General features: G+C 48.9%; 1 protein-coding gene across 6 annotated transcripts in view; it reads right to left on the bottom strand.

The window, feature by feature from the left end:
• RIOX2 (ribosomal oxygenase 2) overlaps positions 1-20,071 on the bottom strand; it is a 96,632-nt gene that overhangs the window by 10,182 nt on the left and 66,379 nt on the right. For all 6 annotated transcript variants that reach the window (XM_063956279.1, XM_063956280.1, XM_063956281.1 and 3 more), the window contains one exon: positions 10,734-10,826. In XM_063956279.1, the coding sequence (XP_063812349.1) occupies positions 10,734-10,826 (93 nt within the window). The remainder of the gene's footprint in view (positions 1-10,733; positions 10,827-20,071) is intronic.

Here is a 20,071-nt window from a genome sequence, read left to right as displayed (position 1 = left end):
ATACCTTTGTAGCTTTTTGTTGAGGCGGGATGCCATCATGTCCACCTGTGGCAGTTCCCATCGATTTGTAATCTGAGTGAAGACTTCCTGATGAAGTCCCCACTCTCCCGGGTGGAGGTCGTGCCTGCTGAGGAAGTCTGCTTCCCAGTTGTCCACTCCCGGAATGAACACTGCTGACAGTGCTTGCACGTGATTCTCCGCCCAACGAAGAATTCTGGTGGCTTCCGCCATCGCCACCCTGCTTCTTGTGCCGCCCTGGCGGTTTACATGAGCCACTGCGGTGATGTTGTCTGACTGAATCAGCACCTGTTGGTTGCGAAGCAGAGGCTCCGCTTGACTCAGGGCGTTGTATATGGCCCTTAGTTCCAGGATATTTATATGCAGACAAGTCTCCTGACTTGACCACAGCCCTTGGAAGTTTCTTCCCTGAGTGACTGCCCCCCATCCTCGGAGGCTTGCATCCGTGGTCACCAGGACCCAGTCCTGTATGCCGAACCTGCGGCCCTCGAGAAGGTGAGCACTCTGCAGCCACCACAGAAGAGACACCCTGGCCCTGGGGGATAGGGTGAGCAGCCGATGCATTTGAAGATGCGATCCGGACCACTTGTCCAACAGATCCCATTGAAAGGTCCTCGCATGGAACCTGCCGAAGGGAATGGCCTCGTATGATGCCACCATCTTTCCCAGGACTCGCGTGCAGTGATGCCCCGACACCTGTTTTGGTTTTAAGAGGTCTCTGACCAGAGTCACGAGCTCCTGAGCCTTCTCCGCCGGGAGAAACACCTTCTTCTGGTCCGTGTCCAGAATCATGCCCAGGAAGGGCAGACGTGTCGTAGGAATCAGCTGCGACTTTGGAATATTCAGAATCCAGCCGTGCTGTTGCAACACTTCCTGAGAGTGTGCTACGCTGACCAGCAACTGCTCCCTGGACCTCGCCTTTATGAGGAGATCGTCCAAGTACGGGATAATTGTGACTCCTTGCTTTCGTAGGAGCACCATCAATTCCGCCATTACCTTGGTAAATATTCTCGGAGCCGTGGACAGACCAAACGGCAACGTCTGGAATTGGTAATTCCAGTCCTGTACCACAAATCTGAGGTACTCCTGATGAGGTGGATAAATGGGGACATGCAGGTAAGCATCCTTTATGTCCAGAGACACCATAAAATCCCCCTCTTCCAGGCTTGCAATGACCGCTCGGAGCGATTCCATCTTGAACTTGAACCTTTTCAGGTAAATGTTCAGGGATTTTAAATTCAATATGGGTCTGACCGAACCGTCCGGTTTCGGTACCACAAACATTGTGGAATAGTAACCCCTTCCCTGTTGAAGGAGGGGAACCTTTACCACCACCTGCTGGAGATATAATTTGTGAATTGCCGCTAACACTACTTCCCTTTCTATGGGGGAAGCTGGCAGGGCCGATTTGAGGTAACGGTGAGGGGGCATCACTTCGAATTCCAGCTTGTATCCCTGAGACACAATCTGTATAGCCCAGGGATCCACCTGTAAGCGAACCCACTGGTGGCTGAAATGACGGAGACGCGCCCCCACCGCTCCTGGCTCCACCCGTGGAGCCCCAGCGCCATGCGGTGGATTTAGTGGAAGCCGGGGAGGACTTCTGTTCCTGGAACTAGCTGTATTGTGCAGCTTCTTTCCTCTACCCCTGCCTCTGGCAAGAAAGGACGCACCTCTAACTTTCTTGCTTCTTTGTGATCGAAAGGACTGCATTTGGTAATACGGTGCTTTCTTAGGTTGTGAGGGAATATATGGCAAAAAACTTGGACCTCCCAGCTGTAGCTGTGGAAACTAGGTCCGAGAGACCGTCCCCAAACAATTCCTTACCCGTATAAGGTAAAACCTCCATGTGCTTTTTTGAGTCTGCATCACCTGTCCATTGCCGAGTCCACAGGACCCTTCTGGCAGAAACGGACATTGCATTTATTCTAGAGCCCAGTAGCCAAATGTCTCTCTGGGCATCCCTCATATATAGGACAGCGTCTTTTATATGCCCCAGGGTCAGTAAAATAGTATCCTTGTCCAAGGTATCCAGTTCCTCAGACAGAGTATCAGTCCATGCTGCTACAGCACTACACATCCAGGCCGACGCAATTGCCGGCCTCAGTAGAGTACCTGAATGTGTATACACAGACTTCAGGATACCTTCCTGCTTCCTATCCGCAGGATCCTTTAGGGAGGCCGTAACCTGTGACGGCAGGGCCACCTTCTTAGATAAGCGTGTCAAAGCTTTGTCTACCCTAGGGGAGGATTCCCAGCGTAACCTGTCCGTTGGCGGGAAAGGATACGCCATAAGTAACCTTTTGGAAACCAGCACTTTCCTATCAGGAGAATCCCACGCTTTTTCACATAACTCATTTAACTCATGTGAAGGGGGAAAAGTCACCTCTTGCTTTTTCTCCCCAAAACATATAAACCCTCTTGTCAGGGACAGGGTTTTCCTCCGATATGTGCAATACATCCTTCATTGCTATAATCATGTAGTGGATGGCTTTAGCCATTTTAGGCTGCAATTTTGCATCATCGCCATCGACACTGGAATCAGAATCCGTGTCGATATCTGTGTCAACAATTTGGGATAGTGGGCGCTTCTGAGACCCTGACGGCCTCTGCGCTGTAGGAGCAGGCATGGGTTGAGACCCCGACTGTCCCAAGGCTTCAGCTTTATCCAACCTTTTATGCAAGGAGTTTACATTATCATTTAACACCTTCCACATATCCATCCAATCAGGTGTCGGCGCAGTCGGCGGAGACACCTCATTCATCTGCACCTGCTCTGCTTCCACATAGCCTTCCTCGTCAAACATGTCGACACAATCGTACCGACACACCACACACACAGGGGATGCTCTATTTGAGGACAGAACCCCCACAAGGCCTTTTGGAGAGACAGAGAGAGAGTATGCCAGCACACACCCCAGCGCTATATAACCCAGGAATTACACAGTAACTTAGTGTTTACCCAGTAGCTGCTGTATTTGTGATTATTGCGCTAAATTTATGTGCCCCCCCTCTCTTTTTACCCTCTTTCTACCGTGAGTCTGCAGGGGAGAGCCTGGGGAGCTTCCTCTCAGCGGAGCTGTGGAGAGAAAATTGCGCTGGTGAGTGCTGAGGAAGAAGCCCCACCCCCTCAGCGGCGGGCTTCTGTCCCGCGATTTTGTGTAAAAATAATGGCGGGGCCTCATGCATATATAAGGTGCCCAGCTGTATATATGCCCTATTTTGCCAGGAGGTACTCAATTGCTGCCCAGGGCGCCCCCCCCTGCGCCCTGCACCCTACAGTGACCGGAGTGTGTGGGTGTAATGTGGGAGCAATGGCGCACAGCTGCAGTGCTGTGCTCTACCTCATATGAAGACAGGAGTCTTCTGCCGCCGATTTTGACGTCTTCTTGCTTCACCCGCCGGCTTCTGTCTTCTGGCTCTGCGAGGGGGACGGCGGCGCGGCTCCGGGAACGGACGACCAAGGTTAAGTTCCTGTGTTCGATCCCTATGGAGCTAATGGTGTCCAGTAGCCTAAGAAGCGCAACCTAGCCGCAGTTAGTAGGTTTGCTTCTCTCCCCTCAGTCCCACGTAGCAGAGAGTCTGTTGCCAGCAGAAGCTCTCTGAAAATAAAAACCTAACTAAAATACTTTCTTATTACCAAGCTCAGGAGAGCTCACTAAAATGCACCCAGCTCCGTCCGGGCACAGATTCTAACTGAGGTCTGGAGGAGGGGCATAGAGGGAGGAGCCAGTGCACACCAGTAGTCCTAATTCTTTCGTAGAGTGCCCAGTCTCCTGCGGAGCCCGTCTATTCCCCATGGTCCTTACGGAGTCCCCAGCATCCACTAGGACGTTAGAGAAAAGTCCGTATTTCGGAATATTTGGATATGGGATACTCAACCTGTACCATGTTTTATGGTCTGTACCGGCCATGAAGGGCTTTGTACCGGGTTTCATCATCTCCCCTTCCTACTGATTTTTATGATAGCAAGTGGGGCCACCCCCTTTACCCATGGCCACGCCCTCTTTCCTAATTTGAACCGGTTTTCTGCTCAGCCATGTTGGAGGGTATGTCCATCTATGGGATTCATTTGCGATCCACCGCACAATCTGTGGCACATTTTGTTATAGCCACCTAGACTGGAGAAGTCAGCCAATCTGATAACAGGGTGAAGCAAAAAAAAAATCCCAGATTTTTAGGGTTAACAAAAAGGCATGGTATATGCTATTCAGAATTTTAGTACATAATTATTATTAAATTTCCTATAAAAAAAAAAAAGCAAAAATAAGAATTTACTTACCGATAATTCTATTTCTCGGAGTCCGTAGTGGATGCTGGGGTTCCTGAAAGGACCATGGGGAATAGCGGCTCCGCAGGAGACAGGGCACAAAAGTAAAGCTTTTACAGGTCAGGTGGTGTGTACTGGCTCCTCCCCCTATGACCCTCCTCCAGACTCCAGTTAGGTACTGTGCCCGGACGAGCGTACACAATAAGGGAGGATTTTGAATCCCGGGTAAGACTCATACCAGCCACACCAATCACACCGTACAACTTGTGATCTAAACCCAGTTAACAGTATGATAACAGAGGAGCCTCTGAAAGATGGCTTCCTAAACAATAACCCGAATTAGTTAACAATAACTATGTACAAGTATTGCAGATAATCCGCACTTGGGATGGGCGCCCAGCATCCACTACGGACTCCGAGAAATAGAATTATCGGTAAGTAAATTCTTATTTTCTCTATCGTCCTAAGTGGATGCTGGGGTTCCTGAAAGGACCATGGGGATTATACCAAAGCTCCCAAACGGGCGGGAGAGTGCGGATGACTCTGCAGCACCGAATGAGAGAACTCCAGGTCCTCCTTTGCCAGGGTATCAAATTTGTAAAAATTTACAAACGTGTTCTCCCCTGACCACGTAGCTGCTCGGCAGAGTTGTAATGCCGAGACCCCTCGGGCAGCCGCCCAAGATGAGCCCACCTTCCTTGCGGAATGGGCCTTAACAGATTTAGGCTGTGGCAGGCCTGCCACAGAATGTACAAGTTGAATTTTGTTACAAATCCAACGAGCAATCGACTGCTTAGAAGCAGGTGCACCCAACTTGTTGGGTGCATACAGTATAAACAGCGAGTCAGATTTTCTGACTCCAGCCGTCCTTTAAATGTATATTTTTAAGGCTCTGACAACGTCCAACAACTTGGAGTCCTTCAAGTCGTCTGTAGCCGCAGGCACTACAATAGGCTGGTTCAGGTGAAACGCTGATACCACCTTAGGGAGAAAATGCGGACGCGTCCGCAGCTCTGTCCTATGTCGAATGGAAAATTAAATAAGGGCTTTTATAAGACAAAGCCGCCAGTTCAGATACTCTCCCGGCCGAAGCCAGGGCCAGTAACATAGTCACTTTCCATGTGAGATATTTCAAATCCACATTCTTTAGTGGTTCAAACCAATTGGATTTGAGGAAATCTAAAACTACATTTAGATCCCACGGTGCCACCTTAGGCACCACAGGAGGCTGTATATGCAGTACTCCTTTGATAAAAATCTGGACCTCAGGGACTGAGGCCAATTCTTTTTGGAAGAATATTGATAGGGCCGAAATTTGAACCTTAATAGATCCCAATTTGAGACCCATAGACAATCCTGATTGCAGGAAATGTAGGAAAACGACCCAGTTGAAATTCCTCCATCGGAGCACTCCGGTGCTCGCACCACGCAACATATTTTCGCCAAATACGGCGATAATGCTTCGCGGTGACTTCCTTCCTTGCCTTTATCAAGGTAGGAATGACTTCTTCTGGAATGCCTTTTCCTTTTAGGATCTGGCATTCAAACGCCATGCCGTCAAACGCAGCCGCGGTAAGTCTTGAAAAAGACAAGGACCCTGCTGAAGCAGGTCCCTTCTCAGAAGTAGAGGCCACGGATCGTCCGTGACCATCTCTTGAAGTTCCGGGTACCAAGTCCTTCTTGGCCAATCCGGAGCCACTAGTCTTACTCCTCTTTGCCGTATAATCCTCAAAACCTTTGGTATGAGAGGCAGAGGAGGAAACACCTATACCGACTGGTACACCCAATGTGTTACCAGCGCGTCCACAGCTATTGCCTGCGGATCTCTTGACCTGGCGCAATACCTGTCCAGTGTCTTGTTGAGGCGAGACGCCATCATGTCCACCATTGGTTTTACCCAACGGTTGAATAGCATGTGGAAAACTTCTGGATGAAGTCCCCACTCTCCCGGGTGAAGGTCGTGTCTGCTAAAGAAGTCTGCTTCCCAGTTGTCCACGCCCGGGATGAATACTGCTGACAGTGCTATCACGTGATTCTCCGCCCAGCGAAGGATCCTGGCAGCTTCTGCCATTGCCCTCCTGCTTCTTGTGCCGCCCTGTCTGTTTACATGGGCGACTGCCGTGATGTTGTCCGACTGGATCAACACCGGTCTTCCTTGAAGCAGAGGTTTCGCCTGGCTTAGAGCATTGTAGATTGCTCTTAGTTCCAGAATGCTTATGTGAAGAGACGTTTTCAGGCTCGACCACACTCCCTGGAAATTTCTTCCCTGTGTGACTGCTCCCCAGCCTCTCAGGCTGGCATCCGTGGTCACCAGGATCCAATCCTGCATGCCGAATCTGCGGCCCTCCAATAGATGAGCCTCCTGCAACCACCACAGAAGGGATACCCTTGTCCTCGGCGACAGGGTTATCCGCAGGTGCATCTGAAGATGCGACCCTGACCATTTGTCCAACAGATCCCTTTGCATGGAATCTGCCGAAAGGGATTGCTTCGTAAGAAGCTACCATTTTTTCCCAGGACTCTTGTGCATTGATGTACAGACACCTTTCCTGGATTTAGGAGGTTCCTGACCAGGTCAGATAACTCCTTGGCTTTTTCTTCGGGAAGAAAAACCTTTTTCTGAACTGTGTCCAGAATCATCCCCAGGAACAGCAGACGAGTTGTCGGCAATAATTGGGATTTTGGAATATTCAGAATCCATCCGTGCTGCTTTAGCACCTCTTGAGATAGTGCTAAACCCATCTCTAGCTGTTCTCTGGACCTTGCCCTTATTAGGAGATCGTCCAAGTATGGGATAATTAATACGCCTTTTCTTCGAAGAAGAAATATTATCTCGGCCATTACCTTTGTAAAGACCCGAGATGCCGTGGACAAACCAAACGGCAGCGTCTGAAACTGATAGTGACAGTTTTGTACAACGAACCTGAGGTACCCCTGGTGTGAGGGGTAATTGGAACGTGGAGATACGCATCCTTGATGTCCAAGGATACCATAAAGTCCCCTTCTTCCAGGTTCGCTATCACTGCTCTGAGTGACTCCATCTTGAACTTCTTTATGTACAGGTTCAAGGACTTCAGATTTAGAATAGGCCTTACCGAGCCATCCGGCTTCGGTACCACAAAAAGAGTGGAATAATACCCCTTCCCTTGTTGTAGAAGAGGTACCTTGACTATCACCTGCTGAGAATACAGCTTGTGAATGGCTTCCAAAACCGTCTCCCTTTCTGAGGGGGACGTTGGTAAAGCAGACTTCAGGAAACGGCGAGGTGGCTCTGTCTCTAATTTCAACCTGTACCCCTGAGATATTATCTGCAGGATCCAGGGATTTACCTGCGAGTGAGCCCACTGCGCGCTGTAATTCTTGAGACGACCGCCTACCGCCCCCGAGTCCGCTTGCGAAGCCCCAGCGTCATGCTGAGGCTTTTGTAGAAGCCGGGGAGGGCTTCTGTTCCTGGGAAGGAGCTGCCTGTTGCTGTCTCTTCCCTCGTCCTCTGCCTCGTGGCAGATATGAATAGCCCTTTGCTCTCTTATTTTTAAAGGAACGAAAGGGCTGCGGTTGAAAGGTCGGTGCCTTTTTCTGTTGGGGAGTGACTTGAGGTAGAAAGGTGGATTTCCCGGCCGTAGCCGTGGTCCGATAGACCGACCCCAAATAACTACTCTACGCATCGCCTGTCCACTGTCGTGTCCATAAAGCTCTTCTGGCCGAAATGGACATAGCACTTACCCGTGATGCCAGTGTGCAGATATCTCTCTGTGCATCACGCATATAAAGAAATGCATCCTTTATTTGTTCTAACGACAGTAAAATATTGTCCCTGTCCAGGGTATCAATATTTTCGATCAGGGACTCTGACCAAACTACCCCAGCACTGCACATCCAGGCAGTCGCAATATCTGGTCGTAGTATAACACCTGCATGTGTGTATATACCTTTTTGGATATTTTCCATCCTCCTATCTGATGGATCTTTAAGTGCGGCCGTCTCAGGAGAGGGTAACGCCACTTGTTTTGATAAGCGTGTTAGCGCTTTGTCCACCCTAGGAGGTGTTTCCCAGCGCTCCCTAACCTCTGGCGGGAAAGGGTATAAAGCCAATAACTTCTTTGAAATTAGCAGTTTTTTTTTTTTTATCGGGGCACCCCACGCTTCATCACACACGTCATTTAATTCTTCTGATTCGGTAAAAACTACTGGTAGTTTTTTCACACCCCACATAATACCCTGTTTAGTGGTACCTGTAGTATCAGCTAAAAGCAACATCTCCTTTATTGCCAAAATCATATAACGTGTGGCCCTACTGGAAAATACGGTTAATTCGTCACCTTCACCACCGGAATCAGTGCCTGTGTCTGGGTCTGTGTCGACCGACTGAGGCAAGGGGCGTTTTACAGCCCCTGACGGTATTTGAGGCGCCTGGACAGGCACTAATTGAGTGTCCGGCCGCCTCATGTCGGCAAACGACTGCTTAAGCGAGTTGACGCTATCCCGTAATTCCACAAATAAAGGCATCCATTCTGGTGTCGACCCCCTAGGAGGTGACATCCTCATATTTGGCAATTGCGCCGCCTCCACACCAATAACGTCCTCATACATGTCGACACACACGTACCGACACACAGCAGACACACAGGGAATGCTCTATACGAAGACAGGACCCACTAGCCCTTTGGGGAGACAGAGGGAGAGTCTGCCAGCACACACCAAAAAGCGCTATATATGACAGGGATAGCCTTATGATTAAGTGCTCCCTTATAGCTGCTTTTATATTAATATATTGCCATTTATTTTGCCCCCCCTCTCTGTTATACCCTGTTTCTGTAGTGCAGTGCAGGGGAGAGACCTGGAAGCCTTCCTGACCAGCGGAGCTGTGACAGAAAATGGCGCCGTGTGCTGAGGAGATAGGCCCCGCCCCTTTTTCGGCGGGCTCGTCTCCCGCTATTTAGTACATTTAGGCAGGGGTAAATATCTCCATATAGCCTCTGGGGCTATATGTGAGGTATTTTTAGCCTTTTTAAAGGTTTTCATTTGCCTCCCAGGGCGCCCCCCCCCAGCGCCCTGCACCCTCAGTGACTGCCGTGTGAAGTGTGCTGAGAGGAAAATGGCGCACAGCTGCAGTGCTGTGCGCTACCTTAAGAAGACTGCAGGAGTCTTCAGCCGCCGATTCTGGACCTCTTCTTGCTTCAGCATCTGTGAGGGGGCCGGCGGCGTGGCTCCGGTGACCATCCAGGCTGTACCTGTGATCGTCCCTCTGGAGCTTCATGTCCAGTAGCCAAGAAGCCAATCCATCCTGCACGCAGGTGAGTTCACTTCTTCTCCCCTCTGTCCCTCGTTGCAGTGATCCTGTTGCCAGCAGGAATCACTGTAAAATAAAAAACCTAAGCTAAACTCTCTAAGCAGCTCTTTATGAGAGCCACCTAGAATTGCACCCTTCTCGTCCGGGCACAAAAATCTAACTGGAGTCTGGAGGAGGGTCATAGGGGGAGGAGCCAGTACACACCACCTGACCTGTAAAAGCTTTACTTTTGTGCCCTGTCTCCTGCGGAGCCGCTATTCCCCATGGTCCTTTCAGGAACCCCAGCATCCACTTAGGACGATAGAGAAATAAGAAAAACAGTGACCTACAGTTAAACACAATATAGGACAAGTACAGGGTATATAAACATTCCTGCAACAGCAGGCAACTCTGAAATAAGTATCATAGTGACAGAAAACTGCAGGATTTGGTGCCTTTGAAAAGGGTATGGAGTAGAAGATGGTTTGAGTAGGAGTAGGAAAGGGACGAGTGGTTGAGGGCCCTGCTTTGTGAGTGCTTACATTGTAAATGAGAGAGGAAGACAGACAGGGGCGACACAGATGGGGTAGACAGGCTGCCAAGTAATGATAATATTATATTCAGAATTTAAAAGTGCATAGACTATAGTTTTGCAATTGGTTTTGAATATATCATCATTAGTTGGCAGCCTTCATTAATGGTTCTTGGTGGATGTAGACCTCAGCTGTCAGATGGCCCCATTGGCTGTATAGAGGCCTTTCATGAAGCTGATGAGAATCGTTTTCCCCTCAGTACCGAAAATTCTGCTAGGTAACGCAGTCAGACAAGTGAAAGTGAGCTGAAACTGCAGCGATATCGCCGGAAATGACCCTCCGGGTGATGCGAAACTTCAGAAAGACTACAAATGCTCGGTCAGCGACTACAGCCACCACTGCTGGACACATTATACAGACTGAAATATTCTCTGACATTTCCCGACATGCAGCATAAATTGCATCTGTAATGAAATATCTGGGTGAGTGAGAAAAGAGATAAACCTTAGACTGGATATTTAGGAACGTGACATTTATCTACCTGGGAAGGAAAGGGAAAAGGAGTCTGGTTTTAAGGAATTGGTTTGATGAATTTAAAAATGTACATAATAAGCTGTATAGAGGATAGACACTGGTCACTTACAGGAGGGCTTTCTTCATTGTCCGAGACCATATGTGTCTTTCTGTTATTCTTCAATGCATGGTAGACGTAAATCATCAATTCTTCTTTGGGATTCTAAAATAAATTAGAAAATATATATATTGAATTCACCGGGCACTACACTCCATAGAGACACTATAACACCCTCTGCTGGTGTAGCAACTTGTCTGCAAACTATTTGGGAGTGTAAAAGGGGGATTGCGAGTGGTCCGATCTCTCCTTTCCTGCTCCCTACCATGGCAGCGACCCAGTTTGCCCCTACAGAGAACTGCTTGTAAGCCAAGGCAGCCATATGAAGCATGCAGCCCACCTCACAGTCCACCCAGTGCCATAGCAGGTGAAGCCAGCCCTAAATTCGCCATGGCTGGGCACAGCTGCCATATGCTAACTATACTCAGAGGCACAGCTAGCGGCCACGCTTTCAACACAGAGGGCACAGCTCTTCCTGCACTCGCTGCACCCCTCTGACCATACCGCTCCTCCTCCACCTGGTGCGCTGCTCCCGAGCACCTTTCCTTTTCCGACTGCTATCATAGTATAGCTGGAGGAGAAGGATTTCAACAAATTTGGCTTCCATCCACATGAGTTACAGATATCAAGTTACCCGAGATGTGCCGGTCACAGTTTTATTGTGTGTAAGTGCATTGACGTAGGATTGTCACTTATTGGCCTGTTTGGTTCGATTGCATTCATCCTATCATCTTTTCAGTTTTATGAACTATATTACACTATGGTGGTTTTTGACCCTATTTTTCCATTCAATGTAATGGTGCGAGAGCCGTAGCGAGGAAGATTGTGGTTGTGCCTTCAGGCCATCAAGCCGAACGGCCCCAGCGGCAGAACAGCATCGTGAACACCTCGGGGTGAAGGGGATACTCTCCTGCCTGCATGTCTTGCCTGCTGAGGAAGTCTGCCTCCCAGTTCTGGACTCCCGGAACGTATACCACCTCTGGGGCCGGAAGGAAGTGTACTACCCAACGGAATATGCGGCAAAGTTTCTGAAATACTGATGGAAAAGAACGGAGTTGGAGGGCATTCCCGAAAGGTTAGGGAATACCAGGGTAGAGGGGACATTATACCGCAGGCATATCGGCTGGTTTGGGGGGATGGCAGCAACCTGACCAGTTCTGTCAAACTTTTGGTGGAAATGCCCCGAGATCTGGAGGAAGGCTGATCTCTAAGCCTTTCCCTGTGCAATGATTTTATCCAGTTCTGGTCCAAAAAGAGCGGCTCCAGAACTTTTTGGGACTCGCTGTCCGTCTGCCAGGTGCAAAGCCAAAGTGCCAGCCTGGCTGCCACAGACGAAGCAGATACCTTGGAAAGGACGCCAGAGTCAATAGCAGCCTCACTCAAGTAAGCGCCAGCATCCCAGATGTGGTCAACAACGGATAGGCCATCCCCCAAGAAGTCAGACCATTAATGTAATGTAGGTCCTTGGCTGCACAGGCAGATGATAAGGCTTGGCACAAGGCCTCCCCTGCATTGGAAAAGATTGTCTTAAGGAAATTATCCAACTTCCTGTCAGTAGGTTCCTTGAGGGAAGCCACATTTGGAATGGGAAGTGTGGTTGATTTAACCAAGCGCACATTGTCCACCTGAGTGAGATGAAAAAAGGACAAGACACCGCTTAGACACCAGAAATTTCTTGTTTGGATGAAACCAGGCCTCCGCTGGGAGACTTTCCAGCTGTGGAGAGGGATGAAACACAGTCAGCTCTTTCTTCTTTCGTTTGAACAGGAGCGCCTCAGAGGCAGGGGAGGCATCTGAATCCTTAATGTGTAAAGCCAAGCAAACTGCCTTGCATCCACGTCGACCTGTGTTAAGCAATCATCTGGAGACGAGGCAGAGTCCATCTCCAATGTCTGTGACAATCCATCCTCTAGAAAGGAAAGGTGTAGAGCTAACCCCCCTGGAGGACCTGGGCTTGGAGGAAGGTTCTAGCTTGTGCTGCAGAGAGCTAGAGACTAGAACCAGACCTTGGACAGATTGCTACAAACCTTGAACCCAGACTGGTTCAGAAAGAAGAGGCTGAGAGTCACGTGAGTGGTTGGGCAGTGGTCGGCTGATGTTCCCAGTAGCCGCTGCCAATTGCCAATGGCAGAGGGGACTGGGATGCTGTCAACTGATATGAGCATGTTCCCTTGGAAGACATAGGGCCTAATTCAGACTGGATCGTTTGCCAACGCAGGGCGCGGTCCAAACAACGCAGGCGGTTCCAAACCGTTGCGCGGTGGGCCGCGGCGGCTGCGTGACGTCACACACAGCAACTGGTACGCGGCGAGTAGCAGGAGCTGCGCTGGCAGAGAGCTATTCAACAGGTGCAAAAGCGCGGGGGCCTTTCAAAGCCAGACATGCTGGGTGTCCCCCCGCATGTCTGAGTAAACGATCGTGGATGTGCTAAATTTAGCACATCTGTGATCAGATCTGAATTAACCCCATAGTTCCACTGTGAGGCCCCAAGCACAGTGCAGTGACTAACCAACAAACTAGAAGGCACAGAATAAGAAAAAATACCGAACACCTAAACTGCAGAAATTGACTCCGAATGCAGCACAGTACAAGTTCAGCTATCTATACATATAGTAATATATAAACAGGCTGAGTATGCACTAAGAAAAGTAATAAACAGCTTAACAGCTAGATTGCACAAGATCTAAGGGCCTAATTCATCATGGATCGTTATTCTGAGAAATTGCAGTTGTCTGCGGGTAGAAAGGCTCCGCCCCGACAGGAAGAAAAAACATCCCCTGTAAGTTTGTGAATTCATCACAGATCGCTATCCATTCGCACATGCATACGCAATTCCGGAACATTGAAGAGTTTTTTGCCATCTGAGTAAATGTGAGTAGGTCTGAGGCTACAACTAGTCTGTGACTGAGACAGCCTGGAAGTGGTCTGTGCTGAACCCGCCCAGAAACGCCAGCTTCCTGTCAGTCAAACAGCGGCCGCATTGCGATTACGATCAGTACACATTTTCTGTCGGCACATGCGCAGTCGTTCGATAATTGCTCAATTTGCAAATTCTCTGAATAGCGATCCATGCAATTAGCAATTAGGCAATGCAGTAAAGAACTTTGGGCCTAATTCAGCATGGATCGCATTTGTAAGCTTTGCACATTCGATCCACAGTAATGCAAATGCATTAGGAGATGTTAAACACCTCCTTGCTGCATTTGCAATCCCAGCGATGCGACCGCGTCACAGCCTGGGATCAACATCATGTCCGTTGCAACGTTCTTCGCAGACTGCCAGCTGAGTAAGCCGCAGGTTACGCAGGGTGGCTTGTGAGGCCACCGGAAAACGGTGGCGACAGGCCAGCCTCCCCCGTCCCTCCCCCCAATACTGTGATGCGATGCGATCGCAGGATCCATTCTGCACATGCACAGTTTCCCGATAACTGGGAACCTGCACTGAGGATTGAAGGAGAGATCTAACCTGAATAACCCCCATGACAGTAAGACTAGCAACAGCAAGCACACAAACACTTCCAAGTACCCAGAAATAGAGAAAAAAAGACACAAAAATCCCAGCAACGAGCACAGATAGGCGAGGAAGGGGATGAGACACAACCTGGCGCCACAATAGTGAGGTATAGGGGAGGCAGGAGATCCTCTCTCCAAGCAGGCAAGCAGTGCTGTGAAGCAATATGGTTGCTCAGTGACTGGGAGTTGGCAGAGATAGGAGCCTTTGGCGGGTAGCCTAGGACAGGGTACCGCCAAAAGAGTGGGAGGGGCCAGGGACATGCCGTACTGGGGTGGCTCCCCGTTGCAATTCGTGTCCCTGGTAGTTTAGTGGTCGCACAGAGTGAACTGAGCGCCAGTCCAGATCCGCCGGCCCTGTCAGCTGCTACAGACTCCGGCCGCAGCTGCTCCTAGTGCCCATCTGTAGGAGATGGATGGTGACAATGACCTGTTCACAAGTGCGTCGGCCGTCAGAACAGTGTGATGAAGCTGCCAGCGGGAGCATGTACAATGAAGGAAAAGTAAAAAGTTAAAAGCAGGCTGCTTCAGGCAGCACCAAAACAATGCGCTTGGCTCCTGAGGCACCAAAGAAAAAACTGGGTTCCCTGGGCTGGGGGCAGGGTATAGTGGACGAGGAGCCTGTGTTGTCTCCAAGTTAACTCTTTGGTGCTGGCTCCTGAGCTCAACTCTATAAGCCATGCTCCAGTGTCCCCCACTGATGATAGAAAAATAGAAATACCATAAACTTGGAGATTAGGACTGCCATTTTAGCCATAACTAATGCCTTTTACCCACTGTGAACACAATTACAAAGCATGCAAACCAATGTAAAAAAAAAAAAATTAAACACAAATCTGTGTTGCCTTTGTTCAGGATGAATTTGCAAACGATTGTCATATATGGAATGCATGTACAGTAGAAAGGCATTTATAATAGGATTTTAATACCTCCCGGTAAATCCTTTTCTCTTAGTCCGTAGAGGATGCTGGGGACTCCATAAGGACCATGGGGTATAGACGGGATCCGCAGGAGACATGGGCACACTATAAGACTTTGAATGGGTGTGAACTGGCTCCTCCCTCTATGCCCCTCCTCCAGACCTCAGTTAGAAAACGGTGTCCAGGGAGACGGACATTTAGAGGAAAGAATTTATTGTTTAAACACGGTGAGTGTCATACCAGCTCACACCATGAACATACCGCAAAACGTTGTATTCAATAGAACACCAGCCAACGGCATGTAAAAATACACAGCCACATGCTGAGAGAATATGTAACACAACCTGTGTGTCAACACAACCAATAATAAGACACCGCATGCCATGGCATGAACAACGTCAGCAACAGCCTGACAGAAAGACACACTACCAGAGTGTAACCATAACCAATTACTGCAGACACAGTACGCACTGGAATGGGCGCCCAGCATCCTCTACGGACTAAGAGAAAAGGATTTACCGGTAGGTATTAAAATCCTATTTTCTCCTACATCCTAGAGGATGCTGGGGACTCCATAAGGACCATGGGGTTTATACCAAAGCTCCAGACCAGGCGGGAGAGTGCGGACGACTCTGCAGCACCGATTGAGCAAACAAAAGGTCCCCATCAGCCAGGGTATCAAACGTGTAGAGCATAGCAAAAGTGTTTGAACCCGACCAAATAGCCGATCGGCAAAGATGGACCGCCGAGACCCCTCGGCATCCGCCCAAGAAGAGCCCACCTTCCTAGTAGAATAGGTCTCCACCGACTTTTGGTAACGACAAGCCAGTCGTAGAACGAGCACTCCGAATCGTATCACAGATCCAGTGTGTAACAGACTGCATAGATGCAGGCGCCCCAATCATGCTGGGAGCATACCAGACAAAAAGAGCCTCCGTTTCCCCAATCTGAGCGAAATTGGCGACCTAAATATTCAAAGCCCTGACTACAATCGAGAGACTTTGAATCAGCTAATGCCTAAGTAACCACCGGCATCAAAATATGCGGATTTCTGCGAAACCCAGAAAGCATATTTGGCAGAACTATTATCCGAGTTCTCAATTCCTCTCTGTCCACACGGAAGATCAAACAGGGCTCTTGTGAGTCAAAGCCGCTACTTCGGACACCCGCCTTGCGAACGCCAAAGCCAATAGCATGACCACTTTTCAAAAGAGAAATTTTTTAACACAACCCTCCACAAAGGTTCCAAACAGTGTGAGACAAGAAAACGCAACACCACTTCAAGGTCCCACGGTGCCAACGGGGCACAAATGGAGGTTGGATGTGCAGTACTCCTTTCACGAAGGTCCGAACATCCGGAAAGGTTGCCAATTATTTCTTGAAAGAAACTTTATAAGGCCAAAACTGCACTTAAATGGAGCTTAACTTTAGGCCAGCACCCACACCTGCTTGCAAGAATGGAGAAGAACGACCCAGCTGAAAATCTTCCGTAGAAGCCTTCTTGGATTCACACCAACACACATATTGTCTCCAAACACGGTGGTAAGGCTTTGCCGTTACTTCTTTTCTAGCCAGAAGAAGTGTGGAAATTACTTCACTGGGAATACCCTTTCTGGCTAGGATATGGCGTACAACCGCCACGCCGTCAAACGCAGTCGCGGTAAGCCTTGATACACGCCCGGATCTTGCTGTAACAGTTCCTCACGTAGCGGAAGAGGCCAGGGATCTTCTATGAGTAAATCTTGAGGAACTGGATACCAAGCCCTCCTTGGTCAGACCGGAACAATGAGGATCGCCTGAACCTTTGTTCTTCTTACGTTTATCACCTTCCGAAGAGTGAAAAACGGAGGGGACACATAGACCGACTGAAAGCACCCAAGGTGTCCCGAGGACGTCCACTGCTATAGCTTGAGTGTCCCCTGACCCGGAACAATATCCCTGTGATCTCTCGTTAAGGCGAGACGCCAACATGTCCACTTGAGGAACTCCTCAAAGACTTGTCACTTCAGTGAGAACTTCTCGATGACTGTATTTCTCCCGTATGGAGATCGCGTCTGTAGATGAATCTATTTCTCCGTCATTCACATCCGGACCGAAGACTGCTAATATAGCGTTTACCAGTCCTTTCACCCAGCGGAAACCTTTTTCGGCTTCTGTCAGTACCGCTTTGCTCCTTGTTCCGCCCTAGCGGCTTACTTACACCACTGCTGTCAAGTCGTCCGACAGAATTAACACGGGCAGATCTCGAAGCATATGTTCATTGAAATTAGCTCTTAATTCAAGAAAGCTTACTGCAGACAAGCTTCGCAGCTTGACCTTTTCCTCTGGAAATACTTCCCTTGCACGGACTGCTCCCCAGTCTCGGAAATCTGCATGCCTGGACACCAGGATCCCAAGCGCCACTTGGTTTTCTTTGGTACACCAGGATCCCATCCTGTATTCCGAACCTTCGTCCCTCTAGGAGGTGAGAACTGAGCAGACACCACAGGAGCAATATCCTGGCCATTAGGATTATATTCCTGTGCATGTGCAGGCGAGACCCGGACCACATATCCAACTGGCCCCGTGAAAACCACTCTGGCACTTGACCAGATCACCGGAAAAAAACCTCTTAGGCCGCACCCATCTTCTTCATCAACGGAACATATTGATGGATTGTCACTGCAAATCTGAGCCGACTCCGGATCCTCAGACCTCTTTCCACAGAAACACACAGAACTTTAACCGTTCAGTATCTACTCTGATGCCCACCACCGACGTCTGCGTCGTTGGGAATAACAGCCATTCCCTGTGTTGAAGAACAGTCAGAGAGAAAACAACGATTTGCACCACTCGTGTCTTGACCGCGCCTTAATCAAGAGAGTGTCCCAGTACAGAATAACAATGGCTCTTACTGTTGAAAGAATACCATCCTACTGCCATCACTCCGGTGAAATGACAAAGACAATCCTGGATATCCACCCAGGTAAGCTGAATGCGGAGAACAACGCATTTAAACCCCTCAGTTTTTTTTTTTGTGTTTTTTTTTTTAAACAGGGACAGCAGGACAATGCCCTGAACCTGACGCAATTCTGTATGGCGTCGCGTACTACCTCCCCTTCCAGAGGGGAAACGGCAAAATCTATTTGAAAAATCAGTGAGGGGAAACATCTGTAAACGCCAGAATGTCCCCCCTTTGGATTCTATAATTAACTCACAGGTCCTAGTCTATTCCTGGACTGACTGAAAAGTAGTAGACTAGTTTCCACCGAATTGGGCTCCAGCCAGATAGACTCCGCGACATGTGGTGGATGTGGTAGAAACAGAAAACGACATCCGCTTCTGCGAACCTAACAAGGCTGCAGAACTCTTACCTTTTCACCACTATCTGCACATAAAAGGAAAAAAGAACTGTATCAAACCGGTTAAAATGACTGCATCCCACAAAAGAATGCGTCACCAACCTTTGTGAAGGAGTCTAACTCACGAAGTTAGATTTACCAGCAGTATCCGCCAAGATTGACTGGACTGAGGCATCCCCAAACAGTGGTATACCGTCCCAGGAAGAAACTCCAGTAACTCTCTGAGTCAGCCTCAGCATTCCCCCGGCCACACCTCCTGTATACGCACGGCAGCCTGCCGCAATGTTACAGAGAAGAATCAAGATAAGGAAAATCCCCTCTCTCTTTAGGGTAATTCTATCGGATGTATGTCCGAATATAAACACTCCCCCATGTGCAGGTAATGCCAATAACTCCAAAGCATAGAAATAAAATATCACTTACCTTCCTGTGTACGATCCGTTGAGACAGGGCCCCGTGTCGACCAGGAGTTGACTTTCACAGTATTCTATCCGCGGCGGGAAAAGAATAAACATTCGGACTCCTTGAGAGGATGTGAGACCCACTCGTCACGGCCGACCTAGAGCTTTATCAACAGAGCGACCAGCACATGAGAAGGAATACTATTACTTCAGCATTCATTATAAATCATAATATGACTATACATAATGTAACACACAATCACACACATATCATATATATATTATATATATATATATATATATATATACATACATACATACATACACACACAAACAAACAAAGAACCCAGCACTCACCAAAGTAAACTCACTTATCCTCAACAATTCAATAAATAAATGATGGGGGCCCAGTTGGTGGATTGGCCAATGCACGGAAGCCTGCACACCGATTTTCAAGGTACCCCACCCTCATGCAGGTCCCACACTATCACAGAGTCTTAAAACCTGACTACCTCACTGCTGTTACACAACTCATCTGCCTGCTAGATTTAATGTGTACCTGCCACAGACTTTATGGCTTTTAAAGGCACACTAGTCACCTATTGCACTGGCTCAAAGATGATTGCTAAGAAACAGCTGAGACAGGTTCAGGATAATAAAGTCCACACAGGGGTGCATGAGAAAGCTAGTGGCCACGGTTAATAAGAGCTAACCATAGATTAACCCCATTGTATACACACAGAGAAAAAACCACAGCACTCACCACACCAGAAGCGGGGCACAGCTATGCACTTACCACTCACAGGGTGGGGTGCATGTAACACCGCACTCTCCACCACAAAAGCGGGGTACACAGCTGTACTTACCACTCACAGGGCGGGGTGCATGTAGCCCATGACCACATCGCTCTAATAAATACAAACAAAGAACCCAGCACTCACCAAAGTAAACTCACTTATCCTCAACAATTCAATAAATAAATGATGGGGGCCCAGTTGGTGGATTGGCCAATGCACGGAAGCCTGCACCCCCCCTCGTTTGCACTGTATACATTGCTTTTGGCAGGGACATGGAGAAAATGGCGCGGAATCCTGTTGTGAGGGCTAACCCCCGCCCCTTCTCGGCGCGCTTCAGCCCCGCTATTAATATAGCTTTTTATGCTGGCGGGGGTCCGTTTTG

This window comes from Pseudophryne corroboree, chromosome 2 (genome assembly GCF_028390025.1).
Source record: "Pseudophryne corroboree isolate aPseCor3 chromosome 2, aPseCor3.hap2, whole genome shotgun sequence".
Classification (NCBI taxonomy): Eukaryota; Metazoa; Chordata; class Amphibia; order Anura; family Myobatrachidae; genus Pseudophryne; species Pseudophryne corroboree.
This window is presented reverse-complemented; position numbering and strand designations above follow the sequence as displayed.